Source organism: Rissa tridactyla, chromosome 1, assembly GCF_028500815.1.
Source record: "Rissa tridactyla isolate bRisTri1 chromosome 1, bRisTri1.patW.cur.20221130, whole genome shotgun sequence".
In the NCBI taxonomy this organism is placed as follows: Eukaryota; Metazoa; Chordata; class Aves; order Charadriiformes; family Laridae; genus Rissa; species Rissa tridactyla.
In genome coordinates, this window is record NC_071466.1 from 11,737,677 (window position 1) to 11,761,843 (window position 24,167).

General features: G+C 51.4%; 1 protein-coding gene and 1 non-coding gene across 13 annotated transcripts in view; both read left to right on the forward strand.

Moving 5' to 3' along the window:
- Nucleotides 1–24,167, forward strand: part of STIM1 (stromal interaction molecule 1) — a 113,072-nt gene that overhangs the window by 25,145 nt on the left and 63,760 nt on the right. For 9 of the 12 annotated variants that reach the window (XM_054210299.1, XM_054210291.1, XM_054210307.1 and 6 more), the window contains one exon: nt 18,019–18,152. In XM_054210299.1, the coding sequence (XP_054066274.1) occupies nt 18,019–18,152 (134 nt within the window). Of the gene's footprint in view, nt 1–18,018; nt 18,153–24,167 lie in introns of those variants that run through there. The other 3 variants (XM_054210316.1, XM_054210375.1, XM_054210336.1) reach the window with 2 other exon arrangements.
- On the forward strand, nt 6,945–7,016 carry TRNAP-AGG (transfer RNA proline (anticodon AGG)). The gene has a single exon. It is a non-coding gene; the product is annotated as a tRNA-Pro (tRNA).

Genomic DNA, 24,167 nt, shown 5'->3' on the forward strand with positions numbered 1-24,167 from the left:
CAGATCTTTGCAGAAATCAAGCCTTCAAAGGAAGGCTCAGTTGGCGCGAAGAGCTGCCGCCTGCGGTTCTGCTTGCTGGCCTGAGCAAGGATGACCTAGGAGAAAGGGTTTAGTCCTCCTGTTATAAAAAGCAGGCTCACCTTTTCCTGTCCTTTCCTGTCTCTGCAGTGGGAAACGCCAGGCGGCCGTGCTTTGGATTGAGAGCGATGTGCGCCCGCTGGGGGCTGATGGGGCTCAACCCAGCAAGGGGTTGGTCCATGTCTGGAGCAAACACGTTTTACTTAGAGTTGCTTTAAGTATTCCTCAGCACCTTTAGTCTGTGGTACCTGCATGGACAGGCAGGTTTGACCTTTAGGAGCAATCCGTGGTGATTTTCTCTTCCTGAAGCTGCCGTCTTTATGGTTGCGCAGGAAAACTTGTTGGCTCTACGGGCTGCTTGTGGGCGCTGGGCCGGTGGGCAGCCGCTTGCAGGTGCATGGACCTAAGCCACTGTTCCTCTTATCTCTTATCCTGTAAAAAAAATAAGGCAGAGATAAGAGAGGAAGAACAGAGAGATAGTTTCTATGGAGTGGGTGTGATTTGACTACTCCCTTCCAGCATTATGAACACGACTGACTGCTCCTCCGTGCCGGCCTGGGAGCTGCCCGGTCCCACCGCCTGCACAAGCTGAATGAAATACTCACACGCAAGAAACCAGTTCAGCCTTGATGTGCAACTCCTTTATAGAAAGCTCTTGGTAAAAAGGATGATCGCTTTTTAGAAGTGATTTTAATTTTGACAAGTGAGGATGAAATATTTAAAATCATAAAAGCAGGTCCCTGATTTAATGCCCGTGGGAGGACAGAGAGAAGACGGAGTGAGACTCTTCTCAGGTTTGCAAGGGTAAGGGGAGAGGCAGCGAACACAGATCACAGCAGGGGAATTTCTCATTAAATATTAGGGAGGTGTTTTCATAACGAAGGTAGTCAGGCATTGAAACTGGGGCTCAAAGAGGTGGTGAAGCCTCCAGCCTTGGAGATACCAGAACTCAACTGGACGGGGCCATGAGCAGTCTGACCTAAGATGGCACTTCTTGGTTGAAGGACGAGAGCAGGAGGAGTTCTGTGCATGAAGGGACAAGGGAGTTACACACCCTTCAGTATTCAAATAGTGAAATTATCCAACCGTTAGCGATACAAGTAGCTGCAAAGCAAAAGCTGCTTTGTGTGCCGAAGCTTGCTGCTGCTTGCAGCCGCTCTTCCCGGTTAGGCTGATGTATGTCTACGAGGAAGCAAACGTTTTCTCCTGTGAACCCAATTAGGATGAATGAAGAGCCTCCAAATTTTGCAGATAACTTTTTGAAGCAGTCTTAGTAGTAGTAGTAGTAAGGATCACATTTAAAAAAAACCCAACACGCCACTAACCAAGCAAGAAAGCCAAACCACCACTGTTCTAGCTAAAGCCAAAAATCATGGGGTAAAATGCATTTTCAACCTGATTTACTGATGTGTGCATTTTTGTACTCCGATGTCAGCCAATGTAATCAGTCAGGTTGCGTCACCATGGGGGTGACATAATTCAGGCGACAACGATCAGCCCGTGTGAAGGAGAGGAAAATTGAGGTAGGAGCGTGAGTGGTAGGGGGAGAACGTCTCCTGCGGAAGAAAGCCGTTTGGAGCAGGCTGGTCTGCTGATGGCTGGTGCCGGTGGGCTGTGGGGCTCCATGGGAAACTGCAGACCCGGTGGTGGTCTCAGCAGGGAGCAGAGCCAGCTGCTGACCCCCTGATGGTGGCTGGGAAGTGGCTGCACAGGCTGGTCCGTGTCACAGCCGAGGTGGCAGCAAGGGCTGCGTCCCACCTGCAGGAGACCCTCTGCAGGTACCCGCACTGCTTCCCTTCGTGCAGCCTGTCTGTAATTCTGTCCTGTAATTCTGCAAGTTCTCCTCTCACACTTTTATTTGACTTTTTGGAGGTAGCTGGAGCAGTGCTGATTTGCGTTTAGGTGGATACTGGTGGTACAACTTCATTTAGACTGGAGATAAAACCGAGTCCTACCTCCACACTGCGCAGGAGCCAAGCGGCTCAGCTTGGAGCTGGTCTGGCACCTTCTCTGCGTCTGGAGACACAGCCACAGTGCTGATGTGTTCCTTCCTTGCCTGTGGAATGCTTTAGACTTCTTTAAACTCTCCTTCATTTCCTAGGTTCTTTGAAGTGTTGTATCTCCTTTGATCCTAGGGTTGGCCTCCAGAAGAGAGCTGTGGTCAGGGTGGCTGGGGCCAGAGCGGTTCTCAGCGTTGTTGCTGAGGCTGAGGGGTGCGTGGTGCTGTCCCCCTTGTATCCCCTTCTGTCCCCCCCATGTCCCCAGTGTTACTCTGTGCCTTCGGGCAGCAGCACGGTTCCACCTGGGAAACTAGGTTAACAGTTGGACTTGATGATCTTAAAGGTCTCTTCCAATCAAAACAATTCTATGATTCTATGAAACAGCCCAATGCAAATTGCTGTGGCCTGTGCAGGCCACATCAGATCACGGGGAGCGGTGGAGGGCAGAGGTGTGCCTCCGAGGGACCTGGACGAGCAGAAGTGGGCTGGCAGGAGCCTTTGTTAAACCTGGAGTTGAACAAAAGCAAGCGCGAGGTCTTGTGTCTGGGACAGACAAACTCTGCTCAGCGATACGGGCTGGGGCCAACTCTCTGGGAAGCAGCTCTGCAGAACAACATCATAGAATCATTTAGGTTGGAGAAGACCTTCAAGATCATTGAGTCCAACTGTTAACCCAGCACCGCCAAGCCCACCACTAACCCATGTTCCTCAGCACCACATCTACACGTCTTTTAAACAGAAGTTGCCCGTGGGCAGAATGCCCTTGGGTGAGGGAGGCAGGAGAGGGTCCATCAGGTCCAAGGAGGTGGTCCTCTTCTTTATCAGGGACTTCTGATGCTGCATCTAGAGCACTGTGTCTGCGTTGGGGCTCCCCAGCACAGAGAAGGGGTGGACGTGCTGGAGTGGGTCTACCAGACCCGCTATGGTGGTTGGGGCTCTATCCCAGCCTGGGGCAGAGGGAGGGCATGGGGAGACCTGGCCTCTGACTCGCAGCCACCCCATTGTGCTGCTCAGAGGTGGAGCCAGACCCTTCCCGGAGGTGCCCAGCGCACACGGGCTGCGACACGGGGAACCCCGACCACAATTAGGGGGGGAAATCACTGTACAAGTGGTCAAATCCTAGAGGGGCTGGGGGGAGGTTGTGGGGTTTCCATCCTGGGTGACCTGGCCTGAGTTAGAGCTGCTTTGGGCGGCTCAACCTGGATGAGCTCCAGGGGTCCCTTCTCATCTACCCCGACGTTATTCCATGGTTGGGATTTTATGAGTCTGTAATTTTATTTGGCATCTTTATTGCATAATGCATCGCTCTGGAGGTAACTTTGACTAGCCCTGAGGTAAATCCTGTTCTATTCTGGTCCTGCCTGAATAATAAAATTAGAAATATGCTTGTATTAGGTGTTAAGCATTTATCAATTTATTTATCAAGGCATTTATCTTGCTTTCTGAGAGCAAGAGGGGAATTACATATTTCTCTGCCACCTTGTGAAAGCTACCACAATTTTTGCTTGTCTTGCAACATAAAATTATGTATCTTGAGCTCTTCCTGCTCCCAGTGTTTTTTGCAGCATGTATCGTGTACCGGAGTGCCAGGAGCTGGGGACTGGGAGTCCCTGGCTTTGGGCGAGCGCTGCTGCGGTAACGGCTCACGTGGGTCAAGGGTGATGAGATGGAACAGCAGAAATATTGTGGGTTTTTCTTTGATTTCTTCGCAGCTTTCTTTGGCGTCTCAAATTTTTCAGGCAGGAATGACTCACTCATCCATTATGTGGTTTCCTGACTTTTAGCAATTTTTCTTTCACTTAAAAAATAATAATTATTAGCTTTGAATCACCGTGCTCGGCAGCCAGCATTCAAAGCCGCGCACCGTGGGCTGTGGCTGACTGGAGCGGCTGACTCACGTCTGTTTTCAGATTGACATTGATTTCTTCCCACCCCTCGCTGGGTTTCTGTCTTTGAAACTATCTGTAAGGCACAGAGCTGCTGGAGTGGCGCCAGAGGAGGCCCCAGAGATGCTGGGAGGGCTGGAGCCCCTCCGCTGGGAGGACAGGCTGAGTTTTGGGGGTTCAGCCAGGAGAAGAGAAGGCTGCGGGGAGACCTTGGAGCCCCTTCCAGTCCCTCAAGGGGCTCCAGGAAAGCTGGGGAGGGACTCTGGATGAGGGAGGGGAGCCATGGGACGAGGGGGAAGGGTTTTCCACTGCAAGAGGGGAAATTGAGCTGAGATCTCGGGCAGAAATTCCTGGCTGTGAGGGCGGTGAGCCCCTGGCCCAGGTTGCCCAGAGAAGCTGTGGCTGCCCCATCCCTGGAGGGGTTCAAGGCCAGGTTGGCCGGGGCTTGGAGCAAGCTGGGCTGGTGGGAGGTGTCCCTGCCCAGGGCAGGAGGTGGCACTGGGTGGGCTTTAAGGTCCCTTCCCACCCAAACCGTTCTGTGATTCTATGAAATGAGCAGCAGTGCTGGGGATGTCGCTTGTTGAGCTCGGGGCGCATCAGCAGATGGCCATGGGCTTTGTCCCCCATCATTCCTGTCCCACCATGATGAGGGAGAGGAGAGCTGGTGGGAGCTCTCCCAGAGCACTGAGAGCATCCAGCCTGGTGGCTCACGGTCCCAGGTCCCCATGTGGCTGCATCTGCAGAGATCGGGGGTGGTTGTATCTGGCACTGAAACAGGCTGGAGCTCCCTGGCCTGAGGAAGAGGTTGGGAGCACCGTGGGTGAGGGAAAAGCTCTGTTTGGCCTCTGGGAACATGGATGACGCTGTATGGTTGGGGCAATGACTCCAGAAAAGTGGCTGTTTCGGAGCACTGGTGCAGAATTGCTCTTCCAAAATCCAAAAATTTCTATAATATTTTTATACTGAGAAATGTTTACACCTCAGCATTAATAAACATCCGTTACATCTAAAGATAAGTAACCTTATACCAAATTTAAAGCGAAGAAAGTCACTTTTCCCTAGAAGCATTAACCGAATCTGCTGGTTCTGGTCCCTGGAAAGCGGAGGGCCGGGAGGGGACCCTTCCCCATTGCGGCTCCTGTGGTGTGCTCTGTAAGTTCTGGAAACGGAGAGAACCTGCAGTGCAAAAGAAGTGAAGGAGAGATAAATCTCTTTGACGTTCTATGAATTACAATTACAGTCATACCTGTAATTCTGAAAATACTTTAACAAATTGTTTTGGGGGGCGTGGTGTGTGTGGAATGCATGTCTTGAGCTGGATCTGTAAAAGGCAAATCTGTGCAGTGATGTCTTGGGTTTTGGTCGTGCACTGGCTTTGGAGACATGGAGGGTACCAAACACTGTAAATTAGAGACTGTTCAGTAACATAGGGAGAACGTAACCAATAGTCAGAAAAATGCCTACAAGTCTGAAAAACCATCATATATTTATGCCATAAAGCAGAAGCTGGAAAAAAAAAAACCCAAATTATGTCTCGTAATATTTTTTTCGTTGATAATTTGCAACTCTCGGAGAAAACAGCTGGTCACTTCCTTGATTAAATCCGTGTTCTGTGCGGCGATGGGGTAGCCCAGCTCTGCAGCACTGCTGCCCTCAGCAGATGTTTCTGTGGGGCCAGAGGGTGAAGCAACGGGAGCAGGACCATGGGAGCTGGGACCGAGCTTTTCCCAGGCGATGGATGGGATGGAAACTGGTGAGGTCCAGCCTTGAGTACTGTGTCCAGTTTTGGGTACTCCAAGAAAGACCTGGAGGTGCTGGAGCGTGTCCAGAGAAGGGCAACGGAGCTGGTGAGGGGTCTGGAGCACAAGTCTGGTGAGGAGCGGCTGAGGGAGCTGGGGGTGTTCAGCCTGGAGAAAAGGAGGCTGAGGAGACCTTCTCACTCTCCACAACTCCCCGAAAGAAGGGTGTAGCCGGGGGGGTCAGTCTCTTCTCCCAAGGAACAGGCCATGGGACAAGAGGAAACAGCCTCAAGTTGCGCCAGGGAAGGTTTAGGATGGATATGAGGAAAAATTTCTTCCCCAAAAGGGTCGTCAAGCATTGGACCAGGCTGCCCAGGGCAGTGGTGGAGTCACCATCCCTGGAGGGACTTAAAAGCCAGGCAGACGTGGTGCTGAGGGACATGGGTTGGTGGTGGGTTTGTCAGTGTTGGGTTGATGGTTGGACTCGATGATCTGACAGGTCCCTTCCAACCTGGACCATTCTATGATTCTATGAAAGAGCTGCCTCCTTCCGCTTGGAGGGCTGGAGCTCGCCCTGCGGCATGGACCTCTCCTGCACCCACTGCCGTTGGCTGGCACGGCTTGGTCCTCTCCTCTCAATGAAGCGCTCACAGCAAGTCTGGGCAGCCGAGGAGCTTTCCTTCCTCGGAGGATTCTCTCCTCTGGGAATACTTGTTTGCATTGTCTGTCTCTCCAGGAATATGGATAGAGGTTACTTACGGAAATTAGCACAACATTGGAGCGTAAATTGCTGCTGCTCTTACTTTGATGAACTGCAGATGCTGGTGCTCCTGAAGCCCCTAAAGCCATGGAGCCAAGACTTTCAGAGAGCTGGAAGAAGGAGAGGGTTTATGTAGCCTGTGACTGGTGTCTTCTGGTGTTGGCATTTGCAATGCCAGCAGGTATCAGGTCTGTCTATCTACACGTGGCTGAATTGTTGCAGTTTTCAAATAACCCACAATATTGGCAGGTTTAAATTAATCAGTGAAACTTTACCTGTCTCCAGTGGAGGAGCTTCTACAGAACATGAGTTGTGAAAGGACAGTCATGTTGAGTGAAGGACGTCCTTAAAGTCGAATCCAGATGGCCTTCAGTGATTGATACAGTTTTAATTACTCAATTTTGTTTGGTGCAAAAGAGGAGGGATGTGTAAACAGTGTGATTGCTTAGTTTGTTATTATCATGAGTTCATTGGTGTCATCGGCTCGTTGGTCTAGGGGTATGATTCTCGCTTAGGGTGCGAGAGGTCCCGGGTTCAAATCCCGGACGAGCCCTCCTTTTTGGCTTCTTCTCCCAGGTGAATAATGACAGGACCAGAGGAAATGGTCTGAAGCTGCGGCAGGGGAGGTTTAGATTAGATAGTAGGAAGAATTACTTCACTGAAAGAGTGGTCAGGCACTGGAACGGCCTGCCCAGGGAGGTGGTTGAGTCACCATCCCTAGAGGTGTTTAAGAAACGCCTAGATTTGGCACTTCAGGGCATGCTCTAGTGACAGAGATTGTAGGGTTTTTTTTTGTGTGTGTGTGGTTGGACTCGATGATCTCAAAGGTCCCTTCCAACCATGAAGATTCTCTGATTCTATGATTATGAAGTAACCCAATCTCTCTCGACATGGTATTTTTCTAGCTGACTTTAGGCGAAACCGTTTTGCCTTCCAGGGTGGTACTAAAACAAGTGTTCCTATCTTATTTAGACAGCCCAACAGAAATATTACGCAGTCCTTGGGCCCGAGGAAAGCAAACAGAAGTTTCTCAGGAAGGAAATACCTGAAATCGGCAGTTTGAGCACCCGAGCCAGGGTGCCGAGATCTGCTCTGGAGAGGTCTGGGAGCGACGGGGCAGACAGAATCATGCCCCAACGCTGGGTTGGTGGCGTGGCCAGGAGATGGGATGGTTTATCAAAAATGGGCTGTGTGTGGGGACAGGGCAGGAGGGGTGGTGGGCACTGTTAGGACGGGACAGGCTGGAGAGCTGGGCAGAGAAGAACCTAATGAGGTTCAACAAAAGCAAGTGTAGGGTCCTGCACCTGGGGAGGAAGAATGCCAAACACCAGTATAGGTTAGGGGCGGACATGCTGGGAAGCAGCTCTGAGGAGAAGGACCTGGGGGTCCTGGTAGACAGCAAATTATCCATGAGCCAGCAGTGTGCCCTTGTCGCCAAGAAGGCCAATGGCATCCTGGGCTGCATAGGGAAGACTGTGGCCAGTAGGTCGAGGGAGGTCATTCTCCCCCTCTACTCTGCACTGGTGAGGCCACAACTGGAGTACTGTGTCCAGTTTTGGGCTCCCCAGTTCAAGAGGGACAGGGAACTACTGGAGCGAGTCCAGCGAAGGGCAACCAAGATGATTGTGGGACTGGAGCACCTCCCTTATGAGGAAAGGCTGAAAGAGCTGGGACTCTTTAGCCTGGAGAAGAGAAGGTTGAGGGGGGACCTGATTAATGTTTACAAGTACCTAAAGGGTGGGTTTAAGGAGGACGGAGCCAGACTCTTTTCAATGGTTCCCAGCGACAGGACAAGGGGCAATGGGCACAAGCTAGAACATAGGAAGTTCCGTTCAAATACACGGAAAAACTTCTTTACAGTGAGGGTGACAGAGCACTGGAACAGGCTGCCCAGGCAGGTGGTGGAGTCCCCTTCTCTGGAGATTTTCAAGACCCGCCTGGATGCAGCCCTGAGGGATGTGCTTTAGGCAACCCTGCTCTAGCAGGGGAGTTGGACTAGATGATCTCTAGAGGTCCCTTCCAACTCTGAAGATTCCGTGATTCCGGGACGATATGGGCCCAGGGGGTGGTGTGAGGCTGGTGGTGGTTGGTGGTGGGTTCTTCCCACCCCATGGCGGGAAATAAGTCTGTTTTGTTCTGTGGGAAATCTTTTTTGGGGGGCGAGGATATTTTTTAACGTGTTGGAAAGAGCAAAGCATTTGAAGAGGAAGTGACAGACTGAGAGAGCTGGGGGTGTTCAGCCTGGAGAAGAGAAGGCTCCGCGGAGACCTTGGAGCCCCTTCCAGTCCCTCAAGGGGCTCCAGGAAAGCTGGGGAGGGACTCTGGATGAGGGAGGGGAGCCATGGGATGAGGGGGAAGGGTTTTCCACTGCAAGAGGGGAGATTGAGCTGAGATCTCGGGCAGAAATTCTTGACTGTGAGGGCGGTGAGCCCCTGGCCCAGGTTGCCCAGAGAAGCTGTGGCTGCCCCATCCCTGGAGGGGTTCAAGGCCAGGTTGGACGGGGCTTGGTGCTCCTGAAGCCCCTAAAGCCATGGAGCCAAGGCTTTCAGAGAGCTGGAAGAAGGAGAGGGTTTATTTAGCCTGTGACTGGTGTCTTCTGGTGTTGGCATTTGCAATGCCAGCAGGTATCAGGTCTGTCTATCTACATGTGGCTGAATTGAGGGGGTGGCACTGGATAATCTTTAAGGTCCCTTCCCAGCGAAACCAGTCTGTGATTCTGTAAGAGTGGGATACCCAGGGTTTGCCCTGGAGGGGACTGGGTGGAAACAGGGGTTACAAAGGGTTTTGCTGCTGGTTGCAGGGAAGAACAAGGATGTTTGGAAAAAAAGGGGTGAAGCTTTGCTGAGAGGATATCAATAACCTGTTGTATGGAGAAGATGAAGGCAGCTAATTGCAATCAGTGATGAGGGAATTAATGGTAGTAAATAGATGCTGAGCTTGTGCCAAGGAGAGATGCCCATTTGTGGAAGAAATGTTTAATTGCAGAAGAGCCAGTGGCTGTACAGCAGTGTCACTGTGCTGGCTAATTCCCTCCCGTACCCGTCTCAAGCTGACGGTGGTGACCTGAAGAGAGATGAGTGTCTGCAGATGGATCGCTGAGGGCTTCCTCCTGCATCTGTTCCACCTTGCACAGCTTTGTCACGGTGATCCTGAGAGATGAGGGCATTTTCCAGGAAGCGGTGGCTGCCGTCAGAACAGGGGGGATGGCTTTGGCCCCGTGAGTTCTGCGTGGGCTGTTTCTCTGAACACTATTATTAGCTGGTTTGCGAACGTTTGCAGTTGGACCTTCCAGCGGAGGCACCCAAGGGCGTTGTTACTTCCTCTGAAAGCGTATCAGAGATCAAATGGTCCAATCTCTGGTTGTATTTACATTTTTTCTAGACTGTTTAATTTGAGTTAGGTGCAGGGTTTGTTGTTTGGGTTTTTTTTTTTTTTTTACATCGTGCAAGCTGTTTCATTAAAGGAAAAAAAAGTGTATCTTTGAACTCCTGCTGATCTGTACTTAGTAGGTGAAGGTTTTCCAATGGGACTCACCGGTTGGGTTACTTGTGCTCGGGTGAGGATCAGAGCCCATCTGTGCCGCAGAAGCTGTTTGCAGCCCCTCGTGTAAAGTGTGGTGGAAAACTGGCTGCCTTCAGTGAATATCTATTCCACTGTCTGCTGCAGACCCCACTGCTTCAGAGGGGATGATAATTTAACACGGCAGCAAGAGGACGTGAATAATTTAGTGGTGTTGGGCGAGACGCTTGCTTGAATGCTCCTGATGAAACTCCCTTCAGCTGGAATCTTCTACCTACGAAAACCGCTATGAAAATAGGCGGTTGGAGTTCCTTGGCTCCGGGGGAGGTGGGAAGATGGATGAGGTCCGTGTTTGCAATGCCAGGGAGTTGTGAGCGACTCCTTGATGTAACGAGAGTCGCACGTTGCCGCCTTCCAGAGCGAGACGTCGTGCCCGGCCTCCGCACCTCCCAGGGAAGGAATTTTACTGCCACGGGAACTAGTTAAAAAAGAATAGGGAAAGGTTAAAATCCCAATTTGTTTGACAAGTTTGCCTTTTTCTAAACCAAAAAGGTTTATATGTGAATTTTCCACATGCATTTGTGAACAAGCATTCCGTGTGCAACGTGGAGTAGTGGCTGACAGTTGTCTGCATAGCAGATAACATCCAGCTGTACAGCGCGAACTTGTCTTATACAAATACTGTGAGTACTTTTATGACAGTGGAAGTGGTTATATACACTCACAACTTGCCAGGCTCCATTGTTTGGTAATTAGAGCTGGAAAACCGATGGCTGCTCTGCTCTTTCTGCCTTGCTCGCCGTGCTGCTGCTCTGTAGCCTTGCAAAATACCCGGTTCCCTTCCATTTTCCTCACCCCTCAAGGGGGAACGGCAACCTCTGTGTACTGTCCTTACAAGACCAGTTAATGCTTTTGTTTCCTTGGCACTTTTTTATTTGAAAACTGGAGTTTTTGGAGGAACCCCGAGCGAGGAAGTTAAGCTGAGTCCTTGTTTATATTAGTGAAATACGTAAACAATTCTTTTTTCCCCAAATGTAAGATTTTTTTTTTTTTTTGGCTGCCCTTCCAGTGTTTATAAAAGTGAGTTATGTAAATGACAATTCTTATAATTAAACTGCTGTCTAATCCTATCCCAACGGCTGCTCCTGTTACAAAGCGCCGTGCTACTGGGGGCAATTGGCGGCGATGGCGTTAGCGCAGCTTTCCAGCAGTCTTGGAGATAATGGGACTTCGCAGGAGAAAATTGAAAGAACCTGAAATTAAACAAACAGAAATCTCATTAGAGAGAATCTCCCACGAGAAGGGAAATAAAATACTTGCATTGTTACCGAGTCGCTGGGGCTTGCAGGAACCTCTAGAGATTGTCCTCTCCAGATGGTCCTCTCCAGCCCTGCTCGGGCGGGGTCACCCGGAGCTGGTTGGCCAGGGCTGTGTCCAGTTGAGTTTCAACTGCCTCCATGGATGGAGACCCCCCACCCGCTCTGGGCAACTTCTGCCAGTGCTTTTGACCACTTTTAGAGTAAAATATCTTTTCTGATGTTTAAGTCGGATTTCCTGTATTCCAGTTTGTGCCGCTGCCTCTTGTCCTTTCAGAGCGTGCTGCGCTGACGAGGCAGTCACAGCAGGAGAAGGTGTGGGACTGGAAAGTATCATTTCTCCTACAAAGTTTCATAAGCCATGTTTTTTAAATCTGTTGATAAAACCAGCCCAAGCTGCTTTTCATGGTAGGTGTCACTCCAACCCTGCCTGGTCCACTGTGGCACATAGGCCTAAGTGTCCATGGATGATCTCCTAGGTGGTGGCACCCGTTGGGATGGCAGCAAGGTCCCTGAGCAGTCTGCTTTTAGGAAGAAATCCTTTACTGTGAGGGTGGTGAGGCACTGGCACAGGTTGCCCAGGGAAGTTGTCAGTGGCCCATCCCTGGAGGTGTTCAAGGCCAGGCTGGATGAGGCTTTGAGCAGCCTGGTCTAGTGGGAGGTGTCCCTGCCCAGGGCAGGGGGGTTGGAACTGGATGATCTTTAAGGTCCCTTCCAACCCGAACCATTCTGTGATTCTGTGAGATTGCGAAATCCCATTAGTGGGGGAGAGCGAGCCCCGAGGGGTAAAGTGGGTGGGTGTGAGTTCAGAACAATGGCAGGAGGAGGGATGTAAAGATGGCATGTGTTGATAGCGCCCAGGCCATCATGGTCGTCTATCAGGACACCGATGGGTTAGAAGGGACTCTTTGTTCTGAAAGGAAGGACAGGTTGTAGCTATTGAGAGGTGATAATGGGGAGGTAAAGAGCAGGGCTGGAGGCACAAACCGACAGGATGAAGAGACAAAAGATTCCTGATGACTCGGAGAGGTGGGGTGGGAGGGTCAAAATGATGGTGTCAGCTCCTGAGGGGTCCAGCAGTCACCCCCCTAAGTCCTGATGTGCTCTGCCACCGAAGAACGAGTTGGGACAAGGGATGAGGACCAGTGTCGTCTTTGTAGAAACTGATGTAGCAAAAATCAGTGCCAGGCCTTCTGGAAGAGGAGGATGTTAATTAAACAAAACCAATTTTGCATTCTTTTAAAGCTTTCACTCACTGAAGATGCCACATGTTGTTTCCAAGTGGCCTGACATGCAATGTCATTGTGTGTGCCGTGGAGGACAAGGCGTGCTGGCTATTAAACCCTCATTTACAATATCAACCGGTCACTAGGAACCCAAGAGATGACCTGGCTTTTGGATAGGTCTTTTTTTGTCTCCCTTTAGGGAGACAAGTGTTATTTTTTGCTTAATCTTCCATAAATCTTAGGCAAGGTTGCTGCCCCTGGCCTTTTTTCTTCATTTTGGGTATTTTTACAGCCGCAGCCTGTTTTCCCGTTGAGATAACGGGGAATGGCCCATGCCCTCTGGTGGAACCTCCTGACCATTCTGTTATCAGTGCAGGGTCTTCTGCTGATTAAATCGCTTGCGCCCTTATTCGGGCTTTTTCTGGCCTTGATGCAAACAGCAAATTCCTCGCTATTTACTGGCTTGATTGCTGTTGATTGGGTGCTTGGTTATCAACACATACCATTCTTGCAGCCAGTGCTTTACGCAGTTGTGCCTCATCCTTAGCCTTCGCATTACAAATGCCCACGGGTTGTCCTCGGGGCTGCAAGAAATCTGGGCAAAATCACTTCAATACCTGTGTCTCGTGGCCTGAATGCTGGACGGACCACTCGGATGAGCATGGTTTGGGGTTATATGGTTGTGAAAGTGTTAATATGAATAAAATCACTCTTGTTTTATAATAACATGACCTTTCCTTCCTATAATTTAAACTTTGCCAGAGCGTTGATACGTTCATTGCTATAATAATAAGCACAGGCTAAGAACAAGATGATCACGTAATTTTTTGGGAGATATCTCTTAGCCTGGTTTCATTTTTCCTTCTGAAGTCGAGTCCAAAGGCAGTATGAATACGATGACTATCCTGGGTTCTTGCTGCCTGTGGTGGAGATCGGCGTGACAAATCACTGCAGAAAAGGCCCAGCCCAAAGTTCTGAGCTAATTTTGCAATAACTACCAAGAAAACTCTTGCAGGGTAGGAGAGGAAAACCAAATCTGCGCAAATCGATGTTAGGGCATCTGATAATATTTAAAATAATTATGCCAAGTTCCTCTCCCTTGCCAATTATAATCAAGAAAAATTACACAGATGAAAACTGCTTCCCTCTGGTTGCTATGCAGTGCTCGGACAATGTTGTGGCCGCGCTATGAAGTGCCGTTAGTCACCTTCCGCCCCCTTTTGTCCCCGAAGGTGTCATGGAAGGAGGGAGGCTTCCTGGCACACCCCAGCAGGGAAACACTGACTTCACCCCCTGGGCAGCCACCGTTCCTTACGCCCTGCCCGTCCCTGGCTGCTGCTTCGGTTGCTCTGTGTTGATATTCCAGATGTTTTTCCCAGGTCCAAGCGGTGGCTCAGTGAGCCCAGGTGTCCCTTATCTCCACCAGATTCCTATGGCAGCTGGCCACGAGCAGCGCAGGGGAGAGGACAGCCCTGCTGTGCTGGGAAAGGGAGAGCTTTCTTGGCTTGCTCACTGCTTTGGGTCACCAGTTTGCAGGGCTGCTGGGCTCTCCTGGCTGTATGGATGGCCACGAGTTCATGCAGAATAAACTTCACGAGGTTTGTGAAGCAGCAGGACACCAGCCCAGCCTCTTCAGGAACGCAGAAGTGTCTCCATCATCGTCCAACCACCTTGCCGTTATCTGTCAGGAGGAACAGTGTGTCCCAGACTTACTTTTTTCTTCTTCTTTTTCAGCTAATGAATGCAGAACCCCAAAACTTTAGACGGAGCCTCATGCCCCAAGCGCAGCCTTTGCCATGCTGGACCTCATGGGAAGGGTCTTGTCCAGACCCTGGTTTGGTCATGGGAGCTGGTGTGGGGACACAGCTCCGTGTCCAGCAACCGGGGCACAGCGGCTTGTCAGCGGGGGGAGGAATTGCTCTTTTTATGACCTTTTATGATTTTTTTCTGCTTCTTACAAACATTTTATGTGTGGTGCTCTCGTAGGGAAACTTGAAAAAATCTGATTTACTCAGTTCTGGATAACTTTTTTATTTTTTCAAACTGAAGCCAGCAAAGGATGGATGGGCAGCAATAGGGGTGTGGGATAATTTGGACTGGAGAGAGAGAAAATGGATGTTAATGGAATTTGGTAGAGACGGCCAGATCTTTGCATTTGGAAATAAATGCAGGGAGGCACGGTGGGTCTGGTTTTTCCAAAGCTAAACTGTTTTACATTTTCTCCTGGATTTTTTTTCCCCACAACTAAACAAAGTAGAAGGAGGAGATTGTGCATCATAGAATCATAGACTGTGTTGGGTTGGAAGGGACCTTTAAATGCCATCTAGTCCCACCCCCCTGCAGTGAGCAGGGACATCTTCAACTAGATCAGGTTGCTCAGAGCCTCATGAAGCCCGGCCTTGAATGTCTCCAGGGATGGGGCCTCCACCACCTCTCTGGGCAACCTGTGCCAGTGTCTCACCACCCTCGTTGTAAAGAACTTCTTCCTAATGCCTAATCTACACCTACCCCTCTAAATCATCATCATATTACCACCAAACCTATAAATGCAGCCCAAATTATGCCAGTTCCAGGTCTGGCAATATGTGTAACCCACAGAATTGCTGTGATACAAGACATGTTGTCATTGATCAGAGTGTCCTAAGAAGAAGTCACCAAAGAAAACGTGACCCCGAGCCCCAGTGGTGGGACTTGGGGGTGGGTGGGTGTTACACCCCGAGGGAGCGGAGCTTGGGGCTCTGTCCTGTCCTTGCTGGGTCCACCTCACATCACCCCGGTGGGTGAGTCTTGTCCGTAGATGTGGACTCCTGCTCAGCCAGGTTTGCACAATGGGGAGTTTCTTATGGTGGGATCTACATTGAAGCATCGACAGCCATGGACAGTGAGGGGACAAAGCCAGCTAGGAGCTGCCGGGGTGGTGGTACCTGCCCCATCTGTGGTTCTTGCCACGCACTGTGCATGCCCATATGCTGACCTCCCGCTGGTGCTGTTCTGCAGCAGGAGATTGTAGAGCACATTTTTTCCCCCCATTCCATTGTGCCATCTGTCCTCTGCCTCTGCGGTCCCCAAAGGGTGGTTGGCTTTTCGTGTCAGAGAGCCCATTTTCAAAAACCTGCTTTAGGAATTAAACCGGGTGCCTCTTCTTGATAAATACGGATTGTCTGTGGGCCACCAAAGGCCACCTCGGAGAAGTGGGGTGTCTGAAAGGCCTTAGTGTCTGATCCCCTGCACATGTCGGTGGCGGGGCTGAGGGTGCAGGTACCGGGGACATGCACGGCATCGGCATGGGCTGCCTGCAGCGGCACCAAGTCACAGACCGAAGGACCCATTTGGACGGTTTGCTCAAAAGGTTTGAAAAAGAGAGGCTTTTAGGTAGGAACGAACCCTGCTCTGATCAGGGCGCGCACTGGTGCCGTACCAGCAATAGAGGGCTGCACCAGTAGAGCTGCCTGTGTCACAGATTTTAGGGTTTATCTACCAGTTTTTAGCCCAGCGTTGGAGATTAGGAGAATGTTCTTCTTAAACAGCTCTAAAGGATAGACCAGACATGGAATTTTAGGGCCGTTCTAGTTTTTAAGATTTTTTGGTTTGTAGTTTTGAGGGTGTTTGTGTTTGCTCTTTCCCAGTGTGGGGGTGGGGGCTCTGGACTCGGGGGTGGTAGGGCATGGCAGATGGTGTCTGTGACAGTGGCGGTTATCCGTACTTCATCATTGTTATCAGCAAAGTGTAACTGGATTTGGATTTGGGTCTTTGCTCTCTACAACTCCCTGAAAGGAGGGTGTAGCCAGGGGGGGTCGGTCTCTTCTCCCAAGGAACAGGCCGTGGGACAAGAGCAAATGGCCTCAAGTTGCGCCAGGGGAGGTTTAGGATGGATATGAGGAAAAATGTCTTCACCGAAAGGGTTGTCAAGCATTGGACCAGGCTGCCCAGGGCAGTGTTGGAGCCACCATCCCTGGAGGGATTTAAAAGCCAGGCAGACGTGGTGCTGAGGGACATGGGTTAGTGGTGGGTTTGTCAGTGTTGGGTTGATGGTTGGACTCGATGATCTGAAAGGTCCCTTCCAACCTCGACCATTCTATGGTTCTATGATTAAAACCGTATAATCTCCCTAGTTCACAGAATGGTCTAGGTTGGAAGGGACCTTTAAGATCATCCAGTGCCACCCCCTGCCCTGGGCAGGGACACCTCCCACCAGCCCAGGTCGCTCCAAGCCCCGTCCAACCTGGCCTTGAACCCCTCCAGGGATGGGGCAGCCACAGCTTCTCTGGGCAACCTGGGCCAGGGGCTCGCCGCCCTCACAGCCAAGAATTTCTGCCCGAGATCTCAGCTCAGTCTCGCCTCTTGCAGTGGAAACCCCTTCCCCCTCATCCCATGGCTCCCCTCCCTCATCCAGAGTCCCTCCCCAGCTTTCCTGGAGCCCCTTGAGGGACTGGAAGGGGCTCCAAGGTCTCCACGGAGCCTTCTCTTCTCCAGGCTGAACCCCCCCAACTCTCTCAGCCCGTCCTCCCAGCAGAGGGGCTCCAGCCCTCCCAGCATCTCCGGGGCCTCCTGGACTCACTCCAACAGCTCCGTGTCCTTCTAGTCCAAAGGACTAAATGCACGTGAAGGTGATAGTCACCTGCACAGGATGGTGAGCAAGTGCCCCGTTATTCACAGCAGATACAGCGTGTGTAGCGGCAGTGTGAGAAAATCCATCTACTTTTCCTATAAAAATGCTTTTCTTAGCTCGGGAGGATCATCTTAGAGTTCGGGTTGAGCTCATACGTAATTTGGACTCTTGTGCTTAATTCCTAGGAGTTCAGTATGAACTTGGTTTGATTTTTTGGGCATGAGACCTTTCTGATGGGAACTGGGCCAGGAGCTCTTAAACTGGTTTCGTGACGACCTCGGAGCAGTCACCCCTGGGTAGTTCTTAATCATTATCTGCTCATAGTGAATCTGCTGCAGCCTCTGTGGAATAAAAGGGCTTTGTTTCGTGTATGTCATACAAAGATCTCACCTTTGGGGGATTTTCGATGCTGGTCTCTCGGTGCTCGTCTGTGGTCGTCGTGGTGAGCCGTAGAAGGGATGGATCAGCTGCGTTTGGTGCTTACATGGACACAGGCACGCAGCAAAATTTAAAGTGTTAGTGTTGAAACGTGGAAAAATATGTGGAAAACAAGCCAGAAAAATCGGTTTCGTAATCAGGAAGAAGGCTAACTTTTTTAATTGACGTGTTACATAAACATACGACTCTTACTGTCGAAACGTCCTCGCTAGACCCTGCGCCAACACTAACAACTTCTGAGTGAGAAATGAAACTCAGAAATAGGAGGTAAAATACAGTGCAGCCCCCCCGCGCCCTGTCGGAGGGTCATCGGCTGCGAGACCTGCCCCGGGGCAGGGGGGGCCGGGGCGGTGGAAAGGCTTTTCCAAACCCAAGAAGCTTAGTGAGAAAACAGGTGGGCAGATGTTTTTGGTCCAGGCTGCCTAACGCGGGTGTCCTCTCCCTCAGCAGAGTTCTGCCGCATTGACAAGCCCCTGTGCCACGATGAGGACGAGCAGCTCAGCTTCGAAGCCGTCCGCAACATCCACAAGCAGATGGACGACGATGCCAACGGCAACGTGGACGTGGAGGAGAGCGACGAGGTTGGTCGCGTTACGGCTCATGCTGATGGGGCGGGAGAGGGGCTGAAATGCCGGGGTGCGACCTCTGAGGCCGTGGGCCAGGGGAGGCAGCGTGCCACCCTGAGCCAAGTTTCTGATGCAAACGGTGTATTTCAGAGCTGTAATCTTTAGTCTCTGTGGTGTTTCCTCTGCTCGGGGCCTTCCTCGCCACTTAATCTTTTTCTCCACGCAAGGTAACACCAATGTATTCCAATACTAAAAGAGAAGGAGATTGGTTTACGTGATTGTTGTTATTATTTCATTCCTTTTTTCATTGTGGGATTGGGAATCTGAATTCTGCTGGAGCCTCTGTCGCTGCAGAGCGAACCCACTGGCGGCTGTCTCCTTCCCGTTTCAGTCTCTACTACGTTCTTCCACCAAGCCAGCGGAAAGCGTTACAGTGCATGGACTGCTGAAAACAGGAGCTATTTTTTGTTGTCTTGGCCTCAGAGATTTTAACTGATAACTTTATGGAAGAGAAATGAGGTTGTTCTTGTTTTCTTACATAAGCACCAACACAAATAAGCGACTAAAAATGAGAAGCTATTAGAAATAACTACTAGAAAAGGGAACGCTGTTTATTTATAGTGGTGCCTCACTTGCAGTGGATGCTCCTTTACAAGGCTCTGACCAAGGTGAGGGATTCTGTCCTTTTATAAGGAGACTGGCACCTAAATAAGAAAGTCTTATGGGTAAGTAGGAGTGGGGCAGTGATGGTCCCCCTGTACGGGGCGCTGGTGAGGCCCCACCTCGAATGCTGTGTCCAGTTTTGGGCCCCTCACCACAAAAAAAGACCTGGAGGTGCTGGAGCATGTCCAGAGAAGGGCACCGGCGCTGGTGAGGGGTCTGGAGCACAAGTCTTGTGAGGAGCGGCTGAGGGAGCTGGGGGTGTTCAGCCTGGAGAAAAGGAGGCTGAGGGGAGACTTCTCGCTCTCTGCAACTCCCTGAAAGGAGGGGGTAGCCAGGGGGGGTCGGTCTCTTCTCCCAAGGAACAGGCCGTGGGACAAGAGGAAATGGCCTCAAGTTGTGCCAGGGGAGGTTTAGGATGGATATGAGGAAAAATGTCTTCACTGAAAGGGTTGTCAAGCATTGGAAGAGGCTGCCCAGGGCAGTGGTGGAGTCGCCATCCCTGGAGGGATTTAAAAGCCGGGCAGACATGGTGCTGAGGGACATGGGGTAGTGGTGGGTTTGTCAGCATTGGGTTGATGGTTGGACTCGATGATCTGACAGGTCCCTTCCAACCTGAACCATTTTATGATTCTGAGTCAAAGCATTGGAAGCTAAAAGAAAGCAGAGTGATGGAGGGATCTGCTGCCAGTCAGAGGCCGTTCTCCAGTCCCAGTTCTTCCAGTCCCTCAAAACCACTGCCCATCTAGGGACATGCTGCCTGTCATGGCCTTGCCGCTGGGCTCAGGAGGGCGACGTGTGGCTCTGGAGCTATACAACTTGCTTGAAGGGTGGAGGCTTGAAGGGTCTTGTGCCAAGTCCACATCCTGCGACGGAGGCTGGGCTGTGCTGGGAGTGAGGGCTGTTGGATGGTCTGAATTCTTGTCCCTGGAAGGAGGCGAAGCAGGAGCTGTGAGAACGCTACTGGTGGTGACCTGGTGCCCAGTGTGTGCCTGGCTGGAGGAGGATGGAGCGGTTGGCAGCCACCTGTGCTGAGCTGTGGAGCTCTGCTGAATGTGCCCTCTGCACCTTGGGCCTTTGCCTGGTGCAAGATCATAAAATCACAGAATGGTTTGGGTGGGAAGGGACCTTAAAGGCCACCCAGTGCCACCCCCTGCCCTGGGCAGGGACACCTCCCACCAGCCCAGGTCGCTCCAAGCCCCGGCCAACCTGGCCTTGAACCCCTCCAGGGATGGGGCAGCCACAGCTTCTCTGGGCAACCTGGGCCAGGGGCTCACCACCCTCACAGCCAGGAATTTCTGCCCGAGATCTCAGCTCAATCTCCCCTCTTGCAGTGGAAACCCCTTCCCCCTCGTCCCATGGCTCCCCTCCCTCATCCAGAGTCCCTCCCCAGCTTTCCTGGAGCCCCTTGAGGGACTGGAAGGGGCTCCAAGGTCTCCACGGAGCCTTCTCTTCTCTTCTCCAGGCTGAACCCCCCCAACTCTCTCAGCCCGTCCTCCCAGCAGAGGGGCTCCAGCCCTTGGATCATCTCCGGGGCCTCCTCTGGCCCCGCTCCAGCAGCTCCGTGTCTCTCCTGTGCTGAGGCCCCAGAGCTGGAGGCAGCACTGCAGGGGGGTCTCCCCCGAGCGGAGCAGAGGGGCAGAATCCCCCCCTCGCCCTGCTGCCCACGCTGCTGGGGATGCAGCCCAGGCTGCGGGGGGTTTCTGGGCTGCCAGCGCATGTTGCCGGCCCGTATTGAGCTTCTCATCCACCAGCACCCCCAAGCCCTTCTCTCAGGGCTGCTCTCCATCCCTCCATCCCCAGCCTGGGCTGGGACCAGGGGTTGCCCCCACCCAGGTGCAGGACCCTGCTCTTGGCCTGGTTGAAGATATCGGTTCATGCTTTGTAGGGTCCGGAAAGACAGCACGTGGGAGAACCTGAGATAATGTGCTTGGGGTTGGGTGTTTGCAAAATTGTAACCTGCTGCTTCTGGACCAAAAGGCATCTCTTGTTTTTTTCCTCCATCCTGATGCAGATGACAAGCTGAAGGCGTTCGAGAGCCTGCACAGCGTTGTCCCCTGAGAACAGCACAACCACCCCCACTTCACGAGCCCTTCTCCAGGGCGCATTATTCCCACTTCTCAGATAAGTGAGCAGCCTGGTCTAGTGGGAGGTGTCCCTGCCCAGGGCAGGGGAGTGGAACTGGATGATCTTTAAGGTCCCTTCCAGCCCAAACCTGTCTGTGATTCTATGATAAAGAAACTGTGAGAAATGCTCCTTATCCAATAACAACGGCTCAGGCAGTGAACGATACGAAGCACATTTTATTTGAACATTCTTGCAAGAACGGGTGACCTAGCCAAGTAGGCACACTTTTGGTTCTTGAAACACACTTTTTTATTTTCTAATCCCGGCTGAATTTTTCCCTCCCCTCTTTCCCGTTGGTTGGGTACTCCAGGGTTCACAGTCTGTGTGAGGCGCCTAACATTCTTCCCGCATGTCCTGCCGCTGTTTGCTTCTCTTTATGCTACACCTAAAGGGATTATCTGACTGGTTTCTTTCTTTCCTTTTTGGTAAAAAAGTTGCTCAATGTCATTAGCCCTGGTTAAATGTTTGACCACCCTTCTAGACACTAATCCAGTAGGAATCAGTTTATCCTTTTGTCTGTGTGATAAGAGATGTTCTACAAGCCTTTGCTGGAGCCTCTTTGTCTCAGTCATTCCCTTATCGTGTCACCTCTGATGGAAACGACTTTTCGGCTTTTCTCTGTTGCAAAAACAATACCTGCCTTTCTTACAAAACTGTGGACCGGGGAGGTTAAATCTCCCCCCCAAAGTAATGCAGCGCTTCAGTTTATTGGCCAAATCCAGCCATCACAAGGGCTCTCCGGTTTCCTGGGACTGAGCACCCTGTTCCTGAGGAGCCATCGGGGTCGGCTGGCTGTTCCCAGGCTGCAGGGCTGTTCCCTCTGCCTAAATCCCATTTCATGGAGTAATTAAAACAAATTAAAAGCTTTTGATCGCATTTCCTACAGCACGGTGTTTTCCCTGGAGGCAGTTCTCTGCTTGGCATCACCCTGGGGCTGCTGCTCTGCCTCTCCCACCAACTCCTGGGGTGGCCTTGGGCAAACAGCTTCACTCCGCGCGTCCTGCTCACCTGCCACTGAGCTGGGAATAAGCCTCGTGTTGTAGGGTTGGGCATTAACTTGCAATTTTTATGTCTCTCTGAGCAAATCTTGCCCTCTGTCTCAGTGGACTCGTTTGGAGCTTGTTGTGCAAGCGCTGACAGGATTATCCAGAGCCTTTGTACCGTCATTTCGTTTTACCCCATAGATATTGCTATAGTATGAGTAATAAAATTTAATTTTCTAAAAGGCTTCAGAATCTCCACCTTGCTGCCGTTCCTGGTCAGTCTTCAGACCCCTCGTAGCTGTGTCAGATGGATGCCCGAGCCCCTGGCATCGCTCACTGTGGTCCCGCCAGCTCCGCTGTGTGCGTTCCCCTGCCTGCCCAGGAGAAGCTGAGCTGCCGGGACAGTGCTGCTTGGCCACCAGAGAGTTGGGCGTCCCTGCTGGGGCTTCTCCCAGTGTCCCCCACTCCCAGCTGCTCCCGGCAGAGTCTCCATTAGTTTTCCCTGTACCCCTACCAGTGGCCACCTGTGATTGCTCCTTGCCACCCGCTGCTAGGGGACGCCAGTTCCCGCAGTGCGTTTGCCTCTGCGTGTCACCTCCCACTGCTCGTCCATGTGGGATTCGGTGTCCCCTCAGCCCTCAGGTCCCTTCTGGAGATCCACTCCGTGTGCTGCCCATGGGGAAGCGGAGCGCAGGGCCGTGCCGTCGTGTCACGGGTCCATGCCATCGCCTCACAGGTCCACCCTCACACCGGGGTTACCACAGCCGTCGCCGTGCCCTTCACCGCTTCGGTCATGTCTCGTTGCATTTTTCTGAGCTCTGTGGGACAGGAATTGCCTCTGAATGGTGTTTTTAAGAATTTTGCAGTTGTCACAAGCTTCCCAGCAATAAAAAAAGGTGGCGGTTCTCCGTAAAAGCAAGGAGATGGTGCTATTTCTGTTGTTTAATGGAAAAAGCTTTTTGCTGTTACTTCTGCTATTTATGATTGGATATGGGTAGCTTGAAGGAGTAGATAAATTTGTGATTTTTCATATTAGAACGCCTGTTTTTTTGTAAAAGTTTGTTTTGGCTAATTGAGATAGCCCACATTAATTGGCTGCCTTCCCATAATTTCCCCGTGCATTAAAACGCTGCTGTGAGGGTATGACAACTGGCGTAATCCTCAGGAAAACCCATCCTTCTCCCTCCAGCCCCAAGAGCAGCGACCCTGGTGAGTGACCGGCCAGGCGCAGCTGGTGGCAGCCACGGTGGCCTGATGGCACAGGGGGCTCGCCGGCCAGGGTGGTCCGATGGTAAGCGGGCATGGGGCTCGCCGGGATGTGGCATCTTGGCGAGGTGGTGTGTGTGCGACGTGTGAATGAAAATAAGAACATCCCCATGGTGGTTGTGGTGGCTCTCCTCCTCCTGCCAGCCCACTGCTCTTCACAAGTGACCTGTGACGACCGTCTTTGGGTTCAAGAGGGAAGAAAATAAGCAAAATAAAATATAAACCACAGTTTGCAGCATAACTCAGTGTCCTGGTTTGACACGAACCAAGACACCGAGTCAATATTCTAAGTATGCATCCCTTCTGAGAACTGAAGAGAGCTTTTCCCTGGTTTCCCTGTTATGCTTGATGACCGTGCTGTGCATTTTATGTGCAAGTATTCCTCTCTCTGGAAAATACTCGCGTGCACGTGTAGGTCTCTGCTGGCCGTGAATTAGTATTTCTGTGTGTTTACCTGTTGACGAAATGAAGTGTTGTAGTGACCCCAAGTTACATCTGGTGGAGTTGGCAGGGTGAGGTTTACGGTTGGACTTGATGATCTTAAAGGTCTTTTCCAACCTAAACGATTCTATAATTCTATAAATACAGTTGCAAGCTTCACCTCTGCTAAGCTTGAAGCTTTTATTAAAGCTGCATTAAGTGAAACATTCAATAAAGGCTTTGAAGCCACTGAGAAAAGGTATTCCAAGAATTTTCCTTGCTGAGCCAGGGTTTCCCAGCCTGAGCCTGGCTGTCTCTGCTTTTGGGGTTGTGGGGTCTAACCCCTTGCGCACCCTGGACTCGTGGTTTAACTCCTGGTCTCTGGGGGTGGGACAGCTGCCGGAGAGAGTGTTTGAAAGAATGCAGGAGGCTCGAATTTAAGCCTTTTACAGTTTTGATGTTTAATCTTCGTGCACCCGTCTTCTTCCAGCCTGTGAAGCTCCTCCCTCGGGAGTGGACGGAGAGGATGGCCTGGCACGCTCAATTTCCATGGACTTTTTGAGAAAACGATGCA